General features: G+C 37.2%; 1 protein-coding gene across 1 annotated transcript in view; it reads right to left on the reverse strand.

Moving 5' to 3' along the window:
- The window catches only part of lmbrd1 (LMBR1 domain containing 1), a 48,548-nt gene extending 23,693 nt beyond the window's left edge, over positions 1–24,855 (reverse strand). The window contains exons 1-7 of the mRNA XM_085477950.1: positions 24,759–24,855; positions 22,949–23,125; positions 22,040–22,103; positions 10,947–11,044; positions 9,172–9,239; positions 6,577–6,665; positions 1,224–1,297 (exon numbers count right to left, since the gene is read on the reverse strand). Coding sequence (XP_085334076.1) covers positions 1,224–1,297; positions 6,577–6,665; positions 9,172–9,239; positions 10,947–11,044; positions 22,040–22,103; positions 22,949–23,125; positions 24,759–24,824 — 636 coding nt within the window. The 5' untranslated portion in view covers positions 24,825–24,855. The remainder of the gene's footprint in view (positions 1–1,223; positions 1,298–6,576; positions 6,666–9,171; positions 9,240–10,946; positions 11,045–22,039; positions 22,104–22,948; positions 23,126–24,758) is intronic.
- Between the last annotated feature and the right edge of the window lie 445 nt (positions 24,856–25,300).

The following is a 25,300-nucleotide window of genomic DNA, read 5'->3' on the forward strand; positions in this document are numbered from 1 at the left end:
TTTCACACTTGTAGTTAGAGAAGAGAGGAGATACAGCAGATAAAAGGACATTATTCAAAGTCAGACACACAAAAAAAGAGTTCCTGCTTTGAGGCTGTGACAATAAAAGAGGTACAGACTGCTGTTGCTGTCGCCTAAAAGCCTGAGTTCTTTGATTGACTTTATCAAAACAAGGAACATCAAAAACAAAGACACGCCGGGTGTTTTGATTTCCTCGGGGCATTTGGTCCATAGCAGCATGGGCCAGAACATATCTGAGCACAGTTCCATCCTCAAAATGTACTCTGTAATTATCCACCCTTTGGAGAACGGTTACACAAAGGTGAGAGAACAGTGGATAAATTCCCAGATGAGACAGATTTTTTTTGTGTTAAAGGGCAACTGCCTCGACAACTTATTTGACTTGGTTGTGTATTATTCATTAAGAGTTCCACATTCAATTGTTGTTCATCTGTCAGATAGGATTCTTTGAGCTCAACAGAAACTCGATAGATTGAAGTTGGTTGTCAGTGTTATTCTCAATGTCTGGGCTGATCCTAATAGCGCTCTTGTATTTTTTCCCCCAACAGACACTAACTCATGTCAGCCACAACCTCCAGGTATTATTCACAGATTAGTTAAACAATGAAAGCTATGAAAAATAGACAACGTTTCATAAGTTCTTTTTTTCTGACCCAGCAAAAAACACAATCAATATATAACCAAATATACAGAGAGCGAGAGAGAGCGAGAGAGAGAGATAAGTGGCTGATAAGGCTGGGAGGAGGATCCATACATCAAAAGTCTCGGGTTATTAGATAAAAGACAGCAGCCTAAACAATTTCAGCAACTAAATGCTTTATCTTTAAGATCACAAGACATTACTAATAGTAAAAGGCAACTCCATCACCAAGTCAACCAATACTATGAGAAACCATTTGTACACAAAACCTGCAGTGCACTTGAAAGACTTTAAAAGCTAAAAAGAAAAATAAATTATAACCACTGCGTAAACCAAACTTGGTATGTTTGACAAAACAAAGATAACAATTTAGTCCCATTTCCTACGTCAAATCATTTTATAAGTCACTCTGTTGTGTCTTAAAAACCACAAACTCTATTAAGCTGCAGAGCTGGTAAGCTTTGGAAGTCATCCCATTGTATAACTGCTTAATTACCAAGCAGATGAACTGAATGTTGCTCCAATGAACACATGAAATAACACTGACCACTTGTCAACTCACCGTGTAAGTGATCACTGCCAACATGCCAATCAAGGTCAAGGAGCTGATGGAGAAAGACAGGGCAGGAAGACCATCTGTAGAAGGAAAATCCGGTAAGGAATTAGAGATGTGCCATTGACCTCTGAAGGACACATCGATGGACTCACAACATGTACAAACTCAAGATCACAATTTCTGCTCTTTTTATTTTTTTTAGTAATGTTTTTCAGGCAGCTGTTCGTTGAGTCCTGCTATTAGTTGAAATGTTAAAATTGTTCAAATTCTATTGCATTGAATGTATTAAACACCACAAGCTGTTATCATTTGCTCCAGTTGTCTACAGGGAGGTCTTTAAAGTATCCACAGTGATTGGAAGACAGTGAAAACTAATATTGGGACTAGATTCGAGGCTCTCCACTGTGAAAATAAAGTCCATTTACCTTTCATAGAAAGTGCAACTCTAAATAGATTTTTCTAGGTAATGTATGGTTTTACTTAAAAGTATACATTACAAACAGTGGAAAGATAGTAGTAAGTACAGCAAATTAATGACAAACAAATACAGTACTGTGAAGAAGTATGTTTCCCCCTTACTTATTTCTTGTTTTTTGTTTAAATGATGATTTTATTAAAGGAAAAAAAGCAAAGTAATCGCCCCTGTTTTTAACTAAATTTGTGGAAAGCTGAGCTCACTTTCACTAGCAACACACAGGACTGTTTACTGCTAGACCTGAAACAGAACCTGTCTGATTAAGTGAAGTGGGCCAAAAGAACTATAAAAGAAAGTTAAAGAAAAGCAACACATCTTGCAAAGATGTAAAGAAACTCAGTAACACATGAAAAACAAAGTCAGTGATATATAGCAGTCTGGGAACCTTCTTGAAGGCTTTGGGACACCAGTGAATCACAGAAAGAGCTATTATTCACAAATTGAGAAAACTCAGTGAATTTTCCCAGGAATGGTCGGCCTAACAAAATTACTTCAAGAACGCATCAATGACTCATCCAGGAGGTCACAAAAGAAACCAGAACAACACCTTAGGAACTAAAGGTTTAACTTACTTCAGTTAAGGTCAGAGTTTGTGATTCAAAGATAAGAAAGAGACTAAGACAAAAAAGACATCCATGGAAGAGTTCCCAAGCGAAAACGTCATCTCACACATGTTAAAAATATCTCCCAAGACTTTTGGGAGAATATTCTGTGCACTGATGAGACGAAAGCTAAACCTTTAGAAAGGTTTGCATCCCGTTACATCGAGCGTAACCATGAATTGGGCTCTCTACAAGAGAATCCTGAAAGAGAATGTCAGGCCATCAGTTTGTGCCAAAAGCACTTGGATTATACATCAACACAATGATTCAAAACACACCTGCAAATCCACCTCTGAATACAACAACAACAACAACAAAAAAAAAAGGTTTTTGTTTGGCCTAGTCAAAGACTGAAGTGAAATCAGATTGCTACACACTGGCATGACCTTAAACAGGCCGTCATGGTTGAAAACACTCTTGAATTAACATAATTCTGTAAAGAAATGTGGGCCAAAATTCCTCCACAGTGATGTGAAAAACTAATTGGTACTTATTGCAAATGCTTGATTGCAGTTATTGCTGGGTGGCAAAACCAGTTTCTAGTTTATGAAAAGAAAATATTTGTCAGAAAGGGGCAGGCAGGTTTGGACAGCTTTTTTTTCCCCCTTAATAAATAAAATCACTTTTTTTTTTTACATTTATTTTAGTTATCTTGGTCAAACATTAAAATCTGTTTGATAATAAAAAAATAATACAAGTGGGACAAATATGCAAAAAAAGAAGGAGAAAAAAAAGAGAATAACTTTTCACAGAACTGCAAGATTTGAGCTTGAAGGGCTAAAGCTTAAAAATCATATTAGTATCTGCTGCTTGTACTACTCATTCTTTTTTTGTAAGTACCCCATGCCCACAGATTCAACAATAAATGTTATATCATTGAATGGGGATAATGCTTGTTAGTATTCAGGTAATCTTGGGATTTTGTATGTTATTTTAATTAACAGAATTTCTTTTTCCAGAGATACACCTATTCAACATTTTTGTCATCACTGCCATTTAATACATTGATCATAGCCAATGTTTTAACAGCTGCGTCTCTCAATTCTGATGTGTGGTTGAGCTGATGTGTGTCACCTTTGATTGAGCCAGAAAGAGGACCACCCATAAGGCAAGGGCAACAGTATGTATCACACCAGCTGTCAGAGTTAGAGTTAGAAGACAGGGATTGATGAAGAGACTGATTGCCACACTCCCCTGTCAGGATCCCACCTGTCATAGTGCTCCAAGTAAAAAGCTACACATTTGTCCCTCTGTAGATATCCCGCATTTTCTCAGCAGCAGCCTCATAATGCCCAGCCCACCTGTCAACACGGTCATAGGTGGCTCTGCTTGCCTTTCTCCTTGACAGTGGAATTTGAATGGGAATTTTAAGTCCGTATTCAGGGCATATATGTTGTGCTGTTTATATCATTTATCACTTTCCTTTATAGGCATCTAACAAGCAGCAGGACAAAGAAGTGGAAAATAGAGATAAATTATATACCTGCTCCCTATTGTATTGTATGCAAAAGGAAAACTTTGAAGTCTGACAGCTGGGCTTAACATTAACATGTGAATACGTGTTTTCTACTCCCGAGTGTTTCATCCCGAATTTGCTGCCTTTGTTTAGTGGTGAGCTTGGTAAAATAGACAATAGCATCATGTTCTGCATAGAGAACATTCTGTTCATGAACTCCACACAAAGCAAAGGATACATGTTTGCTGCCAGTATTCTTGGTTTCTTGAGCAGATTTTCTGGGGCTTAAACATAGGGAATGTTGTCTTTTATCATTGGTGCTTCCACGTCTGGACAGCTTCGACTCCAAGAGAAACGGAATGAGGCAGCTCTTATCTCAACCCCACATATATATAGCCCTACAGGCCTATGGTCATGCATAAGACTTATAAAGAAAGGTGTTTATTAAGGAACTCCTTTAGCCCTAGCACCCTACTTCTGTTGAGCGACTGAGTAATTAAAAGCAACCAGCAACTAGTCATCTATTCAAAGGAGAAAAAAAATCAGCATCAGCACACCTTTAAAGAGTTTTTAAAAGAGTTAACCACAAGTGCATCACATTTTTGTCATGGATGAACAAATGCTTAACCCAAAAGATTTGAGTGAAATTAAGGATCTTCAAGTGATGCTTTACAGCATCTACTTCCAGGGGCAGCACTTAAGTTTATAATTTCTTTTCTTAATGCTGAAGAAAGGAAAAAGTCAAGATAAGTTAAGTGTTAGGAATATTGTTCGAGTACTCATAGTAGTTAAAACTGGACTACTGCCCACTGCACTCTCCCTCTTGAGACATGGCCAAAAATACACAACGGTACTGTATGGTCTTGAATACCAACACGAGAGCTAGTGATCTGGAGAACATTAAGGCATCACTTGAGCACTATAACAAATGTAATGCTGGAACTATTGAAGAGGTAGTGACTTTAATGCACAGTTGTTGCAAAGCAGTCAGGAGGGTTATGTGGTAAAAGTGCCTTTTCTTTACACAATTAACCTCCCATCTGGAAAGAGAAGAGATGGGGAATTACAAAAGGGATCATCCTCACATTTCCTCAGCAGCAGAGCAATTTCCCCCTGTGCCAAAGGAGGAAGGTTATAGAGAGCATGTAGGGGTCCACTATTATGCAGAGAGGCAGATGGTTCAACTTCCTCCTTGATCCCCAGATGGCAAGAGGCCAAAAGAACTATTAGGAGTCCACATTTGCCAGTGTTTAGCATGAGCATATTCTCAGCCTTTGTTCCATTCAACAAGTGAAAATGCCCAAATAGGGAGTTTTTACAGTGTTGTTAGGCATCAACACAAGCTATTTTCTTTATAAAATCATTTATCATCACATTTTATATGACTGTTCAGGTAGAGAGTGACTAGAAAAGCTTGCTACATAACGTTATTGAGTATTTAGGGCAGTATTGCAATCTGTTTTCAAAGCTTGACTTCTGCTGTCGATTTTGGCACTTTCTATGACAAATACAAAGACTGATTTAAGAGTGATTACTAGACAGCCTGTCTGTAAATCACAAATGAAAGCTAAAATATATATTTACACTAGGAGAGCTAAGGGGGTCGTTTTGTAACTTAACTCATATTTCTTGACTTTTTCCTAAAATGGGTTTATTCATCTTATGGTGAATTTTCAGTTGTGTGGAATAAAAAGAAAAATGACAACCATTTATAGCTATAGCCACTGAGGACATCATTTTTACCTAAAAGACATTAACGCAAATGCTGTACACTCAACCAGTCTGGCTGCCAAGCAACACATTTATTAACCAATAACTATATAGGTCACTATAGTTAGATAAAAGAAGAATAATCATTGTAGTGCTAAATAAGTTGCAGATGGGATATTGAGCCAGGGTGGAGCAGAACAGAGTCCCGGACGGTTTGCTGACTGTGCAGAGCAGCAGGGATGTGATGTTAATGAGATGATAAACAGTCACTGTTCTACTTTTACAACAATTCATTTATTAAAATGTGCTTCTTATCTTTTGTGGGCAACTGTGAATTAACTTTTAAAATGTAGGCAATGGTCGGTTCAACCGGCTCCACAACTTTTCCATAATTTTGTTCTCCTACAATAAATAAAGTATTTAGATATCGTTGTGTTTGTTCTTGTTCATTAGTGGATTCTGTACCACTATTGCTGTTGTTGCTTGACAGAGCCTGGCAGTTCTAGAGGGGTTGTGGTACAAGTTGTTACAATTTTACATTACATTGGTGAGGGTTTTTTTTCTGATGGTTCCAGTGAGCTAAATGTGGAGAGTGCATATTAACAATTTCAGTCCGTTTTTGACATCTCATCTTTGACATGTTCTAGTTCCACTTAACTTTCAATGGTGCACTTTAAATTAACCACATTTCTAGTCTGTTAGTTTAAAAACTAATTTGAGACTTTCAAAACCACCACATAATTTTCTAGCCATCCAAGACATGACTACCTGCTCATATCCTCCCTCTCCAAAGTGGAGAGGGTTATGCATTGTATTGAAGTGTTTAGTCATGGTTATAATGGTAGTCCAAAATCCTGTGTTACATAGACAGAAAAGCTGTACTGGACAGTACTGTGATCAGTGATCAGGCTATATGTAAAACTGACATTATAATAACTTGATAATAGGATGACAGTAGAAATAAGGAAATCCTACAAGATGAGGTGGATTGAATGAAGTAGCTTCACTTTCAAGTGATAAAGAGAAAAAATACGATAAGTCATGGGAACAACTGCTATAAAACAAGACATAAATTGGACATAAGTGTAGGCGTTTTTCTAAAGAATGGGTACTTACGACTACTCCCAAGTTCCTCAAAAAGGTATTGTACTTTCTCCCACTGAGTAGAATTCTGACCGGGTGGGGCGGCGAGTGGAACAAACGCTCTGTAAGAATAAAAAATAATAACTTTTAAGACAGATAAAATTATGGTGGTTCTTTCTAGGCTATCTTTGTCCTCATCACAGAGACAAAGATTCACAGAAATTCATATTAACAGCACATTAAACTGCTCTTTTCAATGAAGGAAAGTACATGAATAATAATAAGGTTTCCAAAAAATGAAGTTTCCAAAAAGTTGAGATATTAATCAAATCATTTAAAAATAAAGTAAACCTTGTATTTAATTAAAAACAGTAGAAAAACAACACATAAAAATGATTAAACTTACGCATTAATAGTTTCTGGAAAAACATCTATTTGCTTACCTCTGCATAAACCACAACTGTTAAACTGTATTCTCCTTACTTTCACAGTAAACTGCTGAGCTACAGGTTCAGTCAGGTCAGCAGTTTCTAAGTGTCCTTAAATTATGACCCACGCAGCTACTCAGCCAGATACAGACATACATTGGCGCGAGCCAGTAATTATGGTCTATGTTTACACATGTGACTATGAAACTGACTTGGATAACATAGCTGAGAAGGAATTTATTATGGCAATGGATAATAATCACTGAAACTACTGTTACTACAAAAGAATTCTTACAAGTCAGCATATAGCTCAAATGATTAACACCTGATTATTCAAAATGAAGCTATTTACAATTTTTCATAAAAGCTTCTCAATTTTGTCATTTTGAGAAAAACAGCTGCCACACATAGATTACCAGGCGCCACTCTGCTCTCTCTGATAGTCTTTTTTTAATGTACATTTTGAGTAATAAAGAGACCTACGTTTCCCATCCGGGTGATTGGCAGAGATCACTTGTATCTTTTTTAGGTAAAGGGACAACACAGCAAATAAAAACCTGAAATAGAACAGAAACTACTCAATTCAGAAAAAAGAAACAATGGTTACCCCCCCGCAGGCAACCAAGGCAGAAAGAGTTTAAGCAAATGTCACCAATTGTTACCACAGTAACATCCACCTTAGGCTTGAGTTGGACTATTGTTTCCACTTTAAAATTATTTTAGCAAAATCAAGACCAATCTAAGCAAAAAATCCCAAACTAAGTCTAAAGTATCCAGACCCAAAGATATTTTCTGATGTTATATGTATTTCCTCTAGGATTCATACTTGCACTTTATCTTTTTAATGTGAATTCCTTTGGCCATCATACGTCTCACTTTTGTTTTTAGAAAAAGAAAATAAAAAGCTCTCGTTAGCTTACTCAACTCTTCATAACTGTGTCTACATAAAGGTTTTTAAAACTTCATTCTTATATCCATCAGATGAGAAATGTTTGGCAGAGTTGGTCTTGCTTTATTTATCGACATTAATTTCCAAACTTTTGTGTGTTGTGGTTCACTCTTTTTGGAGAAGTAACCTTGCTTTAGTTGTTGCAGAATTCAGAAGCCATCATCTTTGATCACCACTGTAACAGTCTCTCGTTGCCACTTAAAACGTGTTTTGAAATTTTTAGAGCACATTTTCTATGTAGTTCCAAAAAATAAGTTTGACATAGTGTCTTAGTTATAAAAATCTAGCTTCTCTATAACTCTGACAAAGCTTGACTTCAGTTCCTCCGATTTCAAATTAAAAAAAAAAAAAAAAGAGAGAGAGAGAAAAAAAACCCTTAATATTATTTACATTACTACAAAAAATAAGTTTAAAAAAACTGAAAGTATTACATCATTGGCAGTCAGATTTTAAGAAACATAGATAAATAAGTAGAAATCCTGCAGCGAACAATCAGAGGCTATTTAAGGAGTCAGTCACCTTGCCAGGTTTAAAGACAACAAAAGCCTGTAACATGAAGCAAAGACCTACTGAGTGAACACTGCCCAAACAGGGCCATTATGTCTGTTGGTATCAGAAAAGCAGTCTGAGATTAAAGCTATCATGTTGCTGAAAATCAAAGCACCTAAGCAACAATTGCTAGAACAAAGCACCAATAGTTCCAGTTTATTGGGAAAAGGAGAGGGAAATTGCTTCTGTCTATAAAAACATCCTGACATCCAAACTTTCAGCTGTAACAAAGTATAGTCATGTGTCCTTTTTTTCTCCCAGCCAGGTAAGCCTTTTCTCAGTTCACCATTTAATGGTTGAGAGAGCGCATTTAATTGTGTAGGTTGAACTTCAGGTGTGTTGCTGTCACGGTTGCAAAGGAAATCTATTATGTTGTGTTGGTGTTCCTAAACACAACCAGTTTTAAATCTGCACATAAACAGAGCATGGCTGAAAATGTCTAAATGCTGAATTTCTAACAAAGATCTATTTAAATGCACTCTGCATTCAAAGAATCTAGTTAGCACTCATACACAAAAACAAAACACTTATTTAGAGAAAGGTACATAGCTTTGTCTCCTGAATGGCTTATCATGGCCAGACAAATGGCCCTGTAGCTGTTTGAAGGGATCGTCTTCTCATTAACTCACCACAATGATGTATCCACACCCGAGTACCTGCCGTGTACTAAAGCAGAAGAAGCCAACCATGTCTCCAACTCACCCAATTAAAAGAAGCGCCACGCAGACAATGACGAATCCAATTGTGTACTTCAGAGCATTTTTCACTTGCTGTAATGAAAAAAATTAATTTAACTGGTCAATCATAGCCATGAAGTGAACTATTATTATTCATTGTGAGTGAGGGAAGGGGTCATATTCCATTCAGTTAAGGACTATAGAGAGTGAGAACTATACAGAGCCAGTGTAGATCCTGTTTGACCTGGCAGAGATAAACTGTCACTCCTGGTGCTATTCAAGGCTTTTAAAGTAACAATACAAAGGACCTTCCAATCTGTGAGAGAAAGTGCCTCTGTCAGCTCAAAATTGACACATGCATGGGAGAAACTGCACTATGAGATAGCTGCTGTTTGGTGCTCGTGAAATGACTAAATGTTAAAATCCCTCACTAAAGCATCTTCTAAAGTCTCTCTGAATTAATGCAGTGGTTCGGTAAATTGGGGTGACTATTTTCATTACCACAATGAAACACGTGTTGGATAAAATCCGTGAAACATCTGTTGGGTAACTTTTCTTCATGTGTTATGACTTTTTAAGTGGCAATGCCTTGCAGACTGAAATGTTACCTAAAACTGAGAGCAGGTGAGCTAATGGTAGCAAACATTAAGCAGAAGAAAGCCTGTTTTATCTCCAAAAAAAAAAGAAAAAAAAAAAAAAGAAATCATGACCGGTCCTTTCTTTCGGAGGAAAACTACAGTTAACACCAGTCAGATATTTGGAGTAACTATCATGGAGTAATTGATTTTTTTTTTTTATCAAATCTAACCTGTCTTTTTTCTGGCTAGTGTTAGTTATTGCCTGTTAACAAAAATGAAGTTAGCAACTCAATTTAGCTACAATTACCACCTAACTTGTGTCTGTAACTTATGGATACATTTGGAAATGCGAGTTGGCTAGCCTCCTAAATTACTTGACCAGCCAACGTTGATTTTAGCCATCAGTAAATTACATAAATGGCGCAAAGCAAAACGTAATAAATAACACTTGTTTTCTGTGGCATACAGTACATAAAGTAGTACAATGTCTTACTGTTGTAGTCCATGCAAGTTTGCACACAGTGTGTTAAGCTTAAGTTACATATAAACTTGAGTTCAATAAAAAAAGCAAGCGATGGTGCTTGATTGGACATGGATGGTTTAAACCCAGGTTACAGAGAGCTCACTTAAGTTTGCCCCTGCATTGCCAGTGCCTTAAAAGCATGTTGATTGTATTTGCTACCTAACAGAACATTTGATGTCTTTATTTTTTAAGTCTTTTTAATGTACAAAGTACATAGTCTAACTCTCAACAACCATTACAACCTTTTACATTCAGCAAATATGTGCACCTTGTTCCTTCTGTGATCATGCTGTGTGAGTCTTGTGACAGATTAGAAAACATTCCTCTACAGCACCACAAGTAGTCAAACAATCAACACTGTATCTGCAATTACTTGCAAATTATTTTAAAGCTTGTAAATTTTAGTCACAAGGAGCATAGCAATGTAAAAGTTATTAGCAGAGAATCATAAATGATCCAATTATTAGAAATAATATTAAAGGAAAAACTACTTAAGAAACAACCTATTTTGTTGATAAAAATCCACTTTAACATGGGTGCTTTGGGAAGGTTTGTGTGATTTTCAATTAAATAAAAATAAAAGATGAAGTGGTGCAAGTCGCCTTGAACTGGCTACAATATTCAAATGAAATCATTTTAGGATAAGCACCACATCTCAGCAGTTTACAGAGATGTGTGTAGCAAAAGAAAGTCACTTACTGAGCATTTGTTCACATTGTTGTCATCCCTTTCTTCATAGTAGAAGTAAACAAAGGGGATCCACAGGAAGACACAGATTAGTATGATGGAGTAAAGAGCTGTTTGGAAAAAGGAGAAATGAATTCAAGAATTAAAAATCACAAATTTTGAGATTTACACTGACAAAAGTGAACATCACAGACTGTCAAACCTGCTCTATCATGACACAGCAGTACAGTGCATTAAAAAGAAAACGTATTGTGCTGACCTTCCATTAACATGTTAAAGGTCATGTGAAGTACACATATGAAAATATATTTTGACCCTAAGGACATGTGCATTACTTTTTTAACCCTATTCAGGATATTAAGGTACCACAATATAACAAATTATATAGAAACCCCAAAAGTTTTATTTCTAATACTCCCAAAAATACAGGAACTTTTCTTTCTATTAAACTGGTATGGACATAATGTACTAGGTGCACATTATAATCTGGTGCCACCAGCAGTTAAGTCTCTACTGCTGCAACAGGGGGCTGAGAAAGGTGGAACCTGCAAGTTATTGCTAATGAAAAATTAACATGTATATCACAACTGCTATGAAGAAATAACCAAAACAAATAAACAAATAAATAAGCCTCATTCAGAAAAGTGGAAAGACAGAAAGAGGGAGTGAAAGAGATCACATAAGCAAATGTGGTGATGGACAAACTCCAGAACTAACCTTTGATATTCAAACTGGCTTAAAGAGAAATGAAATTTATGTTCAGATATATATAAACTAACTATATAAAGACTAGGTCAAGCAAAATAAATGCATAAATAATAACAATATTTCATATAATAATATTTCATTTCAGATATATATTTCATATATATCTTATCTTATCTTATCTTATAAAAATAATGAGGCCACATCACAATGAAAATAAATTAGCATACTGAAAAAAAATATGGCTTTCACTTTTTAGGTCTCGTTAAAGTAGTGCTTTTAATGCTCAAGGTATTTGTAACTGCTTATCTTTATAAAATATTTGGCCACGGGGTCAAAATTTAACAAACAATGTTTCTAGTTTCTTTTTCCTTTTCTTTCCAGTAACTTGTAGTGTGGAACAGGCTCACACCTCTTAAGCTGTGTTAACCAGCAAGCACTATTTAAACACTGTCTTAACTATGGTTGTTAAAAATAAACTGTATGCAGACAGTTCATCTGCAAGAAAAACAAACGGTTATGCAAGATAAAAGCAGATCATAGTGTGAGCGGAAAAACATCAGATCTCAGCATCTCATCTGCAATGGAAGAAAGAATTTGCTAGTATGCACCATGTTTGTTGACAAGTCAGTCATCCACATTTTATTGATTTGCATATGGAGACTGGATTCGATGCAAGCACAATCAAGATAATGAGAACTGATTTTAATACAAGATGTTGAAAATTGAAAAAAGAAATAGAACTGATATCACTAATCAGTATCCATACAATGTTTTCTCATACAAATCATATGTTTATGTGTAAATGGGGTCAATAACAACTGTCAGCTAGTAAACCTGTATCATTAGTATTCTTTAAACAGCCTGAACATGTAAGGAACTGTTGTTTACACACTTTGAGCGTGTTAAACTCAGTAATCTATGAATGGTGCTCTTTCTGCTCAGAATATGATCCAGAACACTAAACAATTGATTCAATTAAAGGAGGAATATGTTCTCCCTTGGTTGTTGCTGTGACTATTAGACTGAGTACCTTTTACAAAGCAGATAATAACAATTTCCTCTTGAATGTTGACAACACTAATATAAGAGAAACCTATCAGCTTGAGAAAAATTGCTTTATTCAATAGAGCTTGTGACCTTCGAGAAAGGGCTTTGACATTCTCTGATCCAAGCCTTTTTGTTTGTTTCTTTCTATATAACTTTTCTGAGAGAAAAGACCAACACTCAAATGCATTAGGAATTCATAAAGGGGAGGGTGCGGCAAAAAACACTTAAACAGAGAGATGCTATTCCAAGCTGGTAGCTTTTTTTTCCTGCAGCAAATGGATGTCGATGCAGACAGACCAGATAACCTCAAAATAACTCATAGAAAAGCATGTCGCAACAGTGTGCTCAGCAGCATGGTTACCGTTTCCCAGAAACACCTTGAGGTGATAATGTGAATCATTAGCACAAGATGCAACAAAAAAGAAAGGTGCTAGAATAAACAGCTTACCAAGACCGTATCCACTGTACTTTCCCGTGAAAACAGCCCCTTTAATACTGTGCGTGATTTTTATGAGTTAAACTTGAATTTAAAGTTCTCAAAATAAAATAAAAATAATAACAAAAGGTAACATTTGAAACCTTTAATGGATTTGAGGTTCAGGTATATGAAAGACTAAATAAATGCCCTAAGCAATACCCCGGACCTCAGAATGAGAAACTACACAACTGTAAATGTGACTGTTGGATGTAAACTAATAGAAGCTGAGTAAAACTAAAATTGAAAACTCCTAACAAGCACTTAATCCATAAAATCAGCAGTACACTTCAACTCCAATGGGCATGTGGAAAACTACTGTTCCATATCAGTCAAGAAGGTATGACCCTAAGCGAGTGCAAACATGTCCCTTTGTGAAATGAACAATATTCCACAAAAGGCTCTCTGTGCTGCAGACAAATGAATGCCATTGTTACAGAGGTTTGGTTTTTCCCAGCTGTGATTCTGACAGGGCATTACTTTCAATAAACACATGCTCATTGCTCCACTAAGGTATCCATTTACACTCATTTACAGCTAAACAAACGGAGTTCAGAATGATGCCAGGAGCCCATAAATGCAAGCCATGCACAGTATGCAGCCACTGGCATATGCTTGCAGGTTAAAGCAGTGAGCAAAATTAATCATAACACCATGAATATTAACACAATGAAGGAATAGGTCATACTGCATTGCAATGAATCATCCATTACTCTTCATGCAGATCTTGGGAAGAAGACCTGACCAGGGAAAGTTTTGCATATTTATCCCTGTGAAAGGGAGCATGTATAAATGTCCTTAAACCTTTACACAATTCTTGTGCTGGCAGTGGATCCATCATGTTCTGTGGGTAGCAGGGCTGCACTTTCCCTGGATCAGCTTTTCTGAGGCATCCCACAGATATCCACCAGAATGAGGTATGGGGAGTCAGCACCAAGAGACCTTTGTCACATTCCTTGAGTTGTTTTTGAGCAGTTTTTGAGGAGCAGTGGAGTTCACTGCCTTGCTAAGAGAGATGACTATCATCGGGTATGGGTTTGTCCCAAAACAATGTTTTGGTGGGTGGTACATGTCAAAGTAAGAGCTACAGGAGTGCCAACACGCAAGGTTTTGAGGCAGAGCATTTCAGTGTAACAAGATGATTGTCGTTATTCACTTCACCAGTCAGTGGTTCCAGTATACACTCCCGTTTACTCAGTGATCAAAAACAACAGTACTTATAAATTTGCTCTGTGAGGCTTAATGATAACCACGTCCTCACATGACAGTGGCTATCCACTGAGCATTAGCACCTCTTGTTCCTTGATGTAATACAGTAATACATGTTGTAAAAATACAACATGTATTACTGATCATGTGAAAATTCAATACCATGGGTGATATCTCATAGAAAACCTTCCTTACTTGCATGTCAACACTGAAACTATCAACACTGAAGACACAGAGGATTTCAGATATTTATTTAAAACAAAACAGAATTTGCACACGAGCTACATGAATATCAGGAGAATTGCACTGACTCATATTTCTTAAAGGTATATCAGTAACAAGTTTGCTGTGACTGGCATGTGTCTGGGACTTTCACATGCAGCAGTCTACTGCTGTTATACATGCGGACTTAGCCTCTGGCAACCAGATTTCAATATTTGGTGACTGGCTCAAGAGATACAGACGGTTGTTGGAGAGTCACAGGTACCACCCATGGCTCCTCTAGTCTGCCTGTCGAAGTGTCCTTGGGCAAGATACTGAACCCTAAAGTTTAACAACTGATCATTTCAAGTGCTATATAAGTACCATTTAGCAATATTTAAAGTCCACTAAAGCAACAAGCAGCAACTTAAGACAGACACTCTGGAAACCTCCAAGTTATTCTACAGGTTTCAGTTCTTTATGTTGAATATGTAGGATTTGCATAGGCCTCTCATATTTTCACAGAAACCCCAGCTTTTTCCAGCTGGCAGCAGACCTCATTACACACACACACTTTGAGGAAAGAGGGTAATGTGAAACTGAATGCATACGAAAAAAGGGACTGGCTGCATTCACACTAAATTTTCATCAGCTCTGTCCTCAAGGTACTTCAGATCAGCACCATCAGTACCTTGCGTAAGGACACTTTGGCGTGTGGATTGAAGAAGCCGGGGGTTCATACCACTAGCGCTCGAATTAGCTGATGACCCCTTTTACCTCTTCTATTGTATACGATACAAGGTGAGGCTAAGTGTTCACTTAAAATCTGTGTCAGTATTTTGAACTGGGAAAAAGGGAGCAGAAAAGCTGCTACCTGGGTTGTTTCTTGTCCTTGTGTGACTATGTTTCAATTGTCAAAGGCCCCTCTGTATCACATAAAACTGCCAAAATAAAACTACAATTTGTCAGTGTTTTCAGAAATGCTCTTAAAAAAAGCATTAGGCTACCACTTTACAATAAAATTCACTCTGCACATGTGGGTGGACCAAAAAAAAAAAAAAAAAAAAAATCACAGAGAAAAAAAAGAAACTTATTGTTAGTGTATTTGCAAGAGGACTCCTTCCTCGCTAGTTTCTCTTCCACAAATGGCATTAAAAAAAAAAGGCAGGGAGAAAGCCAATGATTTATTTAAAGGGCCCAGGGGTATTTTGCCCTGTTGCTTAAGGGTCTTATGCACCACTGCTTTGAAGTACTGAGCAGTCCAAGGAAATGTATAAATGGACAGAGGAAGGAGATTGAAAGGCTAAGCTTTCAAACTTAGGGTTCATCAAAGATCACAAAAAGGTATTTGGGCTCTAAAAGGAAGTGGTTGTTTCTGTTGCAGACGTTCTTCCCCTTTGTCGACTTAAAAGGTACACTGAATGTAATAGTACACCGTGTAGACTTTGTGAGCAACTGCAGAGTTTAATAAGTAATGGTTCAATCTTGATTCTGGCATTACAGATGTATTCTGATATAGCTGTTACCTTTTCATCACTGCTGTTCAGGTTTTTGCTCAAAGTGCCCCCTGTGCAATACTCTATACTCGCGCATTTACTCTGAGATCGAATATAAAATGAAACATTTGCTTGAGCAAAAGCTTAACATGAACACACAGATAAATTTTAAAAATGGTTTGAAGTAACCTGTAAATGCCACAATGGCAAATGCTCCCACTGATTCTGTACAATTATGTTGATTCCTAAAAAAACAAAAAAAAGAGAAAACATTCATGTGAAAAGGTTTATCAGAAAGAAAGAAAGAAAGAAAGAAAGAAAGAAAGAAAGAAAGAAAGAAAGAAAGAAAGAAAGAAAGAAAGAAAGAAAGAAAGAAAGAAAGAAAGAAAGAAAGAAAGAAAGAAAGAAAGAAAGAAAGAAAGAAAGAAAGAAAGAAAGAAAGAAAGAAAGGCTACAACAGAATTTTCCAACCCTATAATTGCAATTCTATGACTACCCTATGTTTGTAAAACTCTTAAGGCTGATTATAAAGTAAAATGTGGCTGCAGAGAAGCATGTCCATAGAAAATGCACTTTAAAAATAATAATAATAAAACAGCAGAAATGAACCAAATGACAGCTATGTAAAGCCATCAAATTATTTTAAAGATCAAATAAATAAAACACGGGGAGTTCTTCAAATCACTGGACATGCACATACTTATTAACTGTGACCACCAATGAATATAAAACAGTCTACTTCAGAGAAAAACATGCATCACCAGTACAAATAGAAATCTCTGTCAACCCTGTAATTATACTATTTGTGAAGAGACAAATGGACAGTGCTATCAAATGTTGCCTTAAGGAAAATTCATCTTTAAAAGTTACACTTGAAAGGAAGCTGTCCACACAATAAACATGGAGCTAGGTCTCCACCTACTGGCAAATAATAAAGTGATGGCCGTTATAAATAAATAAATAAAAACCAAATCTGTCTAGTTCTACATAAACACCGATAACAAAATGCACTATGTAGCTAAAATTAGATTCAGCGTATTTTCACTTTCAGTCTCATGCTGCAGCCTTCAGCAAAGTATGACTTTGCTAAGACGCAGCACAGTCCTCTCATGCCGTCATCTTCACAAGCACCTAGTCACAGTAGACATTTTATCACATAATGATGCATCATGAATCCCTTCTGAGTTAAAAAAAAAAAAAAAGGAGGTAGAAAGGTAGAGCTGACTGGAGAGCTAATCTGTAAAAATCTCACATCATATGACCAACAGTCATCTTATGTTTGGTACAGCAGAAAGCAGCAGAACAACAAGTACAATCAACTGAGGAACATGTCAGTGTGACAGGTTAATATTCTGCACCGCTGAGCTCATAATTCAATTCCAATATTCAAAATGTGCTACGATTGAACAAAACGTTGCTCCAAACGAACAGAACCCATTATCAATCTAAACTCCAAGGCTGGGACTTTTGTATTCCAGGCAGTTTTACAAGTATACATCCTTCCATATCAGCAGCCAAAGGTTACAAGCACAGCATATACTTACACAGCTCTGACCACATGTTCACATGCTTGAAGCAAACAGCAAATTCCTTCAAGCTTCTTCCCTACCCCTCTTCTGACTTTAACGTCTATGGCTTTTCAGCTGAATAACATTATGCACATAAAAAAGCCTCTCTTTTGCTCTTTGAATGACATAAAAGCATATAATGCCTACTTAACACACAATATAAAACATGTAGTAACCTATAAAACTGTGTGGAATGAGCATCACAATATGAAGTGCTACATAAAACCCAGCAATTTTAGCTGCCACTCAAAGCAATTACAGAAATTGTGACTTAAGATTTCCTCTCAAAGGCTCCAACCAGATGTACTAAACCAATTATTAAGCCAACTATATGTGCTTTTGCTTTAATTTGGGAAACACATCTTGAGTGTAACTACTGTACCATGAACATGGTTTCCAGGCAGTTTGGCCATTAAATGAATTAAATTACTGACAAGACACAGCCCTGCATTGAAGACTAAGCCTAATGAATTATTCATATTTCTAAATCTCTATAAAGCAAGGTTTCATTTAGGGGGATGTCTAATCCAAACTATAGATAGCAAAAGAAAAAAGTCATCCTTATGTATGAAATCATAAGTTTATGTTTAGAGCACAATATATTATGGCCTGAATGCTGAGGGGCAGTGCTGTGGTCTGTGCCTTTTTTGGATTTTGGAGGGAGGGTGTCATTATGCCAGAGGAAGTGGTTTCTTTGAGGGGACTGCCTGGGCATGGAGACAGCTTGTCGTCCTTGCATTTGGCATTTTTTAACAGACGGTATACAACAGTGTTGCTGACAGCCACTTTAAGCTAGCATCTGTTAGAAAACACACGATCTAGAGACTTTGGCATGACTGAATTTGCTATCAACAAGGACAACTTGTGTTATCCTTTAATATAACGACCATGAAGACATTTCTGAGGCACCAACAGTTTTAAGCTTGTAATTTATCAGTCAAAAAGTCTGGATGTTGTCCATGATTTACAACCACATACAAATACTGTGTTACGAACTTGCATTTCATGTGTTTGTTTTGTGCAGTTAATGTATCTGTTTATGTTAATTCAGCTGTGCCAGGGCCCTGCTCCGATTGGTGCGTGGATATACAGCCCGACGTGACTGGTTCCAGCTGGAGGACCCACCCATTAAAAGGAGGCCGGAGTGCCGTGGCGGGAGAGGTTCTCGCATCTCTCCTCATGACCCAGCAGTATACCTGTGGCAGCCGCTGGCTGCATTGCTGTTTTGGAAGTTGTGGAAGTGGAGTGGTTAGGGGTGAGCTGCTGTTGATCACCAGTTTTCTCCTGTTTTGAATTAGTTAAGGAGGTCAGACTGTCTTTATTTTTGACTTTGTTTTGGTAAGGTCAGGAGTGCGAGATTTGTGTAGATTTGTTTTTGTTATTTTGGCCTTGGCTCACCCTAAAGCGTTGATGCTCCCGCTTTCGTCTTGTAATCGGAAGGTTGCCGGTTCGAGCCCCGGCTTGGACAGTCTCGGTCGCTGTGTCCTTGGGCAAGACACTTCACCCGTTGCCTACTGGTAGTGGTCAGAGGGCCCAGTGGCGCCAGTGTCCGGCAGCCTCACCTCTGTCAGTGCGCCCCAGGGTGGCTGTGGCCACACCTGGTGCTTGACTGCCATCACCAGTGTGTGAATGTGTGTGTGAATGGGTGAATGACTGAATGTGTAAAGCGCTTTGGGGTCCATAGGGACTAGTAAAGCGGGGGGGGGGTGCCTCACTCATGTTATTGCCTGGCCCTAGACGGGTCGTAGCATCTGGAATTGCAGAGTCATCCTTGGAGACTAGACCTGCCCTTTCTCATAGCAAAGGAATCAAACAGGATTAGTCCAAGATGCTCAAAAAAACCTCCTAATGATGCAACCCAGTGTCAAACAAAGCCAAAAACAAAGTGTCAATAAATACAAGCTAAGTGTGACAACTACAACAAGCAAATCAAATAAATCTTGGTGAACAAAGAAGTGGAAAGAAGTACTGTTGAATAATCAGCCATCAAGCTATCTGCAGATTTTGTAGGTTTTGGATTAATACACAGAATGCAAGAAAAAATCCCCCAAAATATAATAATTATTATTATAATTATTTTATTTTTTTTAAAACAAACAGGCTCTCATTTGTGCCATCCTTAATGTCAATTCCACTATGAATATAGTAACCCCAAAGTCTAAAATGTATTGGTACATAATATTGAAAAGATTTAGAGTATCCAGAGAAGTGTCTGCAAAGACTTCTCTTCAAAAGTAATATTAAATATCTGTGAGGCCCTCAGGTGGAACTGCATTAAAAATCCACTTTTGAAATTAATACCAGAAAGTAGAGTTTCGCTGCATTCATAACTGCAATTTAAATCTCTGCCATGAAAAAAGCCATAGCTAAGAAATCAAAAAAAATTACATCTCCGCTCATAAAAAGCAATAAACTAAAAATAATTTAAATTCGGTTGCTATCCCCTTCAAAGTTTTTTCATTGTGCACCACTTAGAGCACTCCTGCCACGTTTGAGTCAATTCCTGGAGGTTCTCATCACTTTCATGTACCTCAAACTTAAAATCAGACATCAACTTCTGTATCAAACTTAGTCAGCCTTCATTCTAAGAATTATCAGTGTAGATTAGATTTGGTCTCTGTCCGAGAGGACAGTACTCTTCCATGGACAAGTGTCCAGTGACCAAGCCATCAAGTGAGAAGGATGCTTGGCTACATTCACACAGATGTGCACTGTGACTTTATCCCCCACTGTCACACTACAAATGTGGAGTACTGTAAAGTCATTATGCATCTAAGAGAGAGCTTCTGACCCTCTGAACTTTATCTCATTTAAGATGAACTGCAGCAAAGTAGAACACAGTCCAACTGTTGGATGACTAAAGCTTTAAGCTTTTTTTTTTTTTTAAATCATGGACACTTAGTCTTCTCTGCCAGAGATGAGAGACACTAATCCAGCTAGTTATTCAGGCACATTTCAAAAGACAGCAAAGGACACATGGAATGGGTCACTTGCAGAACTGTGAAGGCATCATTAATGCTAAATGATCAAGTTTTGGAGGAACATATATCACCAGATAATGTCTTTATCAAGGAAGGCCTTCTAGCTAGAAGGCTCCCAGCTAGCTAGAAACCTAAAACTACATCCTGCTGCTATTAAAACATCAAGTCCTGGTGCTAAAATGCCTCTGAAAATATACAACACATTATGCAACAAAAAAAAATATCACACATCAGGTGTTGTTTAGCTGAAATACTGTCAAGCAGCAATTGGAAAATCAATTGCTTTTGAAGACTGTAGTAAAAGTATATGTATGCATCACATCCTTATCATTGAAATGGTCCATATGGTCATGTGACTTCATCACAGACTGACCGGTTTTGTAAACCTGTTTAACAACTTGTCAATTCCTGCCATTTTACATGAAGAGTTGGTAACCAAAAGGCAGAAACCTGTATGACCAACTCAGCAAGCAGCATATTTGATACATTATGAACTTGGTCCCAGTGAAACAAAAAAAACACATTCTCTACAACACACAAAATAAGGCACATTAAAGTATTACAAACATATGCTATTAAAGTAAATACTATGACATTACACAAGTATGTAAATTTACGAAATAAATTACCTAATTTTCAACTCTTACGTTGTTAAAAATCCCAGGGTTGTGGAACCAAATGATTGGAAAGGCACTTTATTTGTAACAGTAAATTCAATTTGTTTATTGCTACAAAGGACAAACCTAAGTGGAGTGCTATTTAACAGATACGACTTTCTTTAATGACCAAAACTGGCATATTGCCCAGAAACACAATAAATGTTTGATAGATCTGATTTACAGAATAATCATGTAAAACTGTTTTCGTTCTTCAACATAACCCTGTGACAAAAACTCAAATTTGAATTCAACCGAATTTGTGATGAAAAGCTGGTCTTTAAAAAGGCCAGATGATGCTTTAGAAACAGTTAGCTATTGTTTGGGCTTTAAATATATCCTCAAGTCACAGCCTGACTAAAGCAGCTTCAGAGCAGGTAAGCTCTGCAGTCGAAGTTACTACAGAGAGATGCCCTGTGTGAAAATGAGTCACCAGTGTGGGAAACAAAGAGCCTATGTGATTTCCAGAGTTAGACTGCTAACCCTCTAGGACTGCTGCATAGATGAGACAGGCCCCAGGTGTTATCAAAATTGAACTGGCACCTCATTCAAATCAAAGCAGAGATAAGATCAAAATAATGACGTAACACACTTATAATCATGTAAGAAAAGTAAATAACTCAAAAGCAAACATTGAAAACAATGCAAACTTAACCGCTGTGCAGTTAATAATCCTTTTATAATTTAAGTGTTTACTATATTTTATTTTCACATAATGACATAAATGTCAACAATTTTCATTGTCTGAGAAAAAATATACTTACTGTAATATCCATACAACACAGTATCTTCAATTTGCCCTCTTGTCTCATTGTTTGCTGCCCATTCCTGCCATGAGAAAGCCAATTATGAATATTAATTTTAACATTTGTAACAAGGCTGATTCATGACTCACGTATAACAATAAATGAAAAAAGTTTGCAATAATAGTTCTCAAAAAATGTATTTAGAATGACAGCTTAAATAAATACCATAAAACTTAAGCTTGAGACAAAAGAAAAAATATTGCAGTGATGAATGATTTAGCAGCTTACAATCACACAAAGCAACAAATTACCTAATGTTCAAACAAAAATACTATTAAACACACTGAACATATTACACATCTTGATGTAGATGTACACCTACTGACCACTTTATCCAACTGCTAATCAACTGTTCATTAACAAAAATACCCCATTAGCCAATTGCATGAAAGCCACTTTAGCCATGCAGTCATGGGGAAGACAAACGGCTAAAGTTTAAACTGAGCATCAGAATGGGCAAGAAAGGGGATTTAAGTGATTTTGAACTGGTGCTGATCTACAACAATCTCACACAGTTTATACAGAATGACGAGAAAAAGAGCAAATATCCAGTGAGCAGAAGGGAAAATGTTGCCTGGCCTGAGTCTCGATTTCCCAACTCACTGATGTGCAGACAACAAACCCGCAACTGTGCGATGCTATCGTGTTAATATGAAACTAAAATCTTTGAGGAATGTTTCTAACAACTTTCTGAATCTGTGCCCAAAGGACTCATGGTAGCTCTGAAGGCAAAACAAGTTCTAATCCTGCACTAGCAACATATACCTAATAAATTGTCTGGCGACTTTATTCAAATGCAACAATAAGACAAAAAAAATCCAACTGAGAAATGCATTTAGATTTTAGGTTGAAGAACAAAATACTAACCTTATAAGTACCATTGGGATACTTCATGAAAGAAACAAGGAATATGTCCACTGGTAGAAGTGCAGACGTGATCAAAGCAATAGCCAGAGCACATATTGCAGTGATAGTTGAAATAACTTCACTCTCCCGCCGACTTTGAAATTTCCGAATGTAGATCCAACAGAACACGAGAATTACCTTAAAAACAAAAAAACAAAACAAAAAAAACCCAGTAATTCAAATAAATCAAAGGTTTAATAATGTCGTCACGAGGAACACTTAAAATAAATAATAGGGCAGCAAAAACACTTTTGGCTTACAGAGCTCTATTACATGTAAAGGCAAAAGAAAACAGAAGTAAATTCAATCAACTAAATGCTTGAACAAGGTGGCATTTGCATTTAATTTGCAAAATGTCAACAGGATTTATAAAAATCAAACTGAAGCAAACAAGCAACACACTAGAGGTTGGAAATCAGTAAAATTATGCTGCATAATACAATAACCTTGCAACAAAGTCTACCTTTGTAGTGTTATATATCCTTGAAATGTAAAACACACCACTTATAACACAAAAACAAAACAACTGAAATCTAAGTATTAAAACAACAAGTAGGGCATTATGTAACTTTAAAAGCCTGACTGCAGGTGCTCTGGAGGAGCTGATCCGATTATATCATACTCCCTTCTCAGAGTGACAGGCAATAACACAAAGTCTTCATTTCGTAAGAAGCAAAATAAACAGACTTACTAGAAAGGTGATACGAGTGGTACACTTTTTAAAAGATTGTTTAAATTAAGTAATAACATACACATGTATTATCATGCTGTTCAACGTTTAAAGGGGAAAAAACGAACAGGAGAGAAATTGACATTGTAATGGGAGAGAAGCTCATTAGACAAAAAAAGCAATAAATGGGCTCCAAAATGACAAGGTCATATTCCAGGCACATGTGCTTTAAGAGGTGAGGACACTGCAAACACTTGCCCCTTCAGCTTAAGGGCTGCCATTCGCAGACAGGATCAATTAAAGGCCCACAGCTTTACGCCTCCGGCTGCTTGCTCTGCCAGGTAATGGCGAAAGGCTCTGCATCCAAATAAGACCCATTGAGAGGTCTGAAATAAAAGGGTTGCTTAGTACTGGGCAGAAAAACAGAGCAATTTATTGGCATCCAGCCATTCTTCTGGAGGACTTGTAATTTAGCCATGTGATGTGGGTATGAATGACATTTGGGATAATGAGGGCTAAAATGGGCTGCAGATTATCAAGCTGAACAATTTTAAGACATTCATTTAAGTAGCCCACTACAGAAGTCTCAATTTATGTCTTGCTGGGGGGGGGGAGAAAACTACATAGTTGTCTTTGGTTAAGGTTGGTTAATGTAGTTTTTCCACTTTCAGCACTTATTTATTTGTAATAAAAACAGTGCGTTTAAAAACAAGGAGACACTTTACAGTACAGCTGGGTGGTTTTATACAGGAAAGATCTAACCGTGGATGTTACATTTTTATGAAATTAAGTAACAATACCAGATTCCTATTCTCCACAAAGTGGTGTTTAACAATTCCAATGTTACTAACAGTACGCAACACCAAAATATTCTAAACAGTTCACTGAAAGCCTCTTATAGGGCGACAGCCTGTAAGTGTGTCACGGCTAATGTTAGCTAAAACCAATCCAAAGACAGTGCTGGCGTTAATGCGCTGTAGCCATGTTGCGCCGATTAACACCGATGTTAAAGCAACGAATTTGCCTACTAGCACAACTCGGGCTAACCGTTTACCGCTCCACTACTTTATAAAGCGACTACGTAATGTCGTGCTTCCTTACCAACAGTATAACGGTGAAAATAGACCACCCGAGCACAGACTCTGTTAGCAACGACTGAGCCGCCATCTTCACTTCCTGCAATAACAAACCCACGTGCTCCTGTTAACGTCACTACGGTGGAGAGACGGGCAGCTGACCGTGACGTCTCCGCAGGAAGCGCGTTCAAGCGTCAATGCTGAACTGATAATCGTAGATTTTTATCGTGATGTGCAGAATTTAAGTATGTGTGATAAAATACAACACGTCTAGTCTAGTCTGCTTCTTGACTAGAAGCAACACAAAACACCCAGTGAGTAAATGAATATTTAAGCTCCAGGTATAATCTGTATAGTTTTGTAAAACTCCCATCAGCAGGGGAAAAAGTATTCAACAAGAAAAATATTGCCTTTAACTTTAAAAAGACTGAATGTTCAACTAAATGTTCTTTTAACTGAATTTCTGGCATTTTGTTATTGCTGCTATTTATGGCTTACACTCTAAAAAATATTTTGTTGCCTCAACTTAAAAAAGTAAGGTAACAATTTCCACTCAGCTTTTTAAGT

This window comes from Copadichromis virginalis, linkage group LG13 (assembly GCF_057382275.1).
Source record: "Copadichromis virginalis isolate Kocher_CV1m ecotype Utaka linkage group LG13, C_Virginalis_male_GT1.1, whole genome shotgun sequence".
NCBI lineage: Eukaryota > Metazoa > Chordata > Actinopteri > Cichliformes > Cichlidae > Copadichromis > Copadichromis virginalis.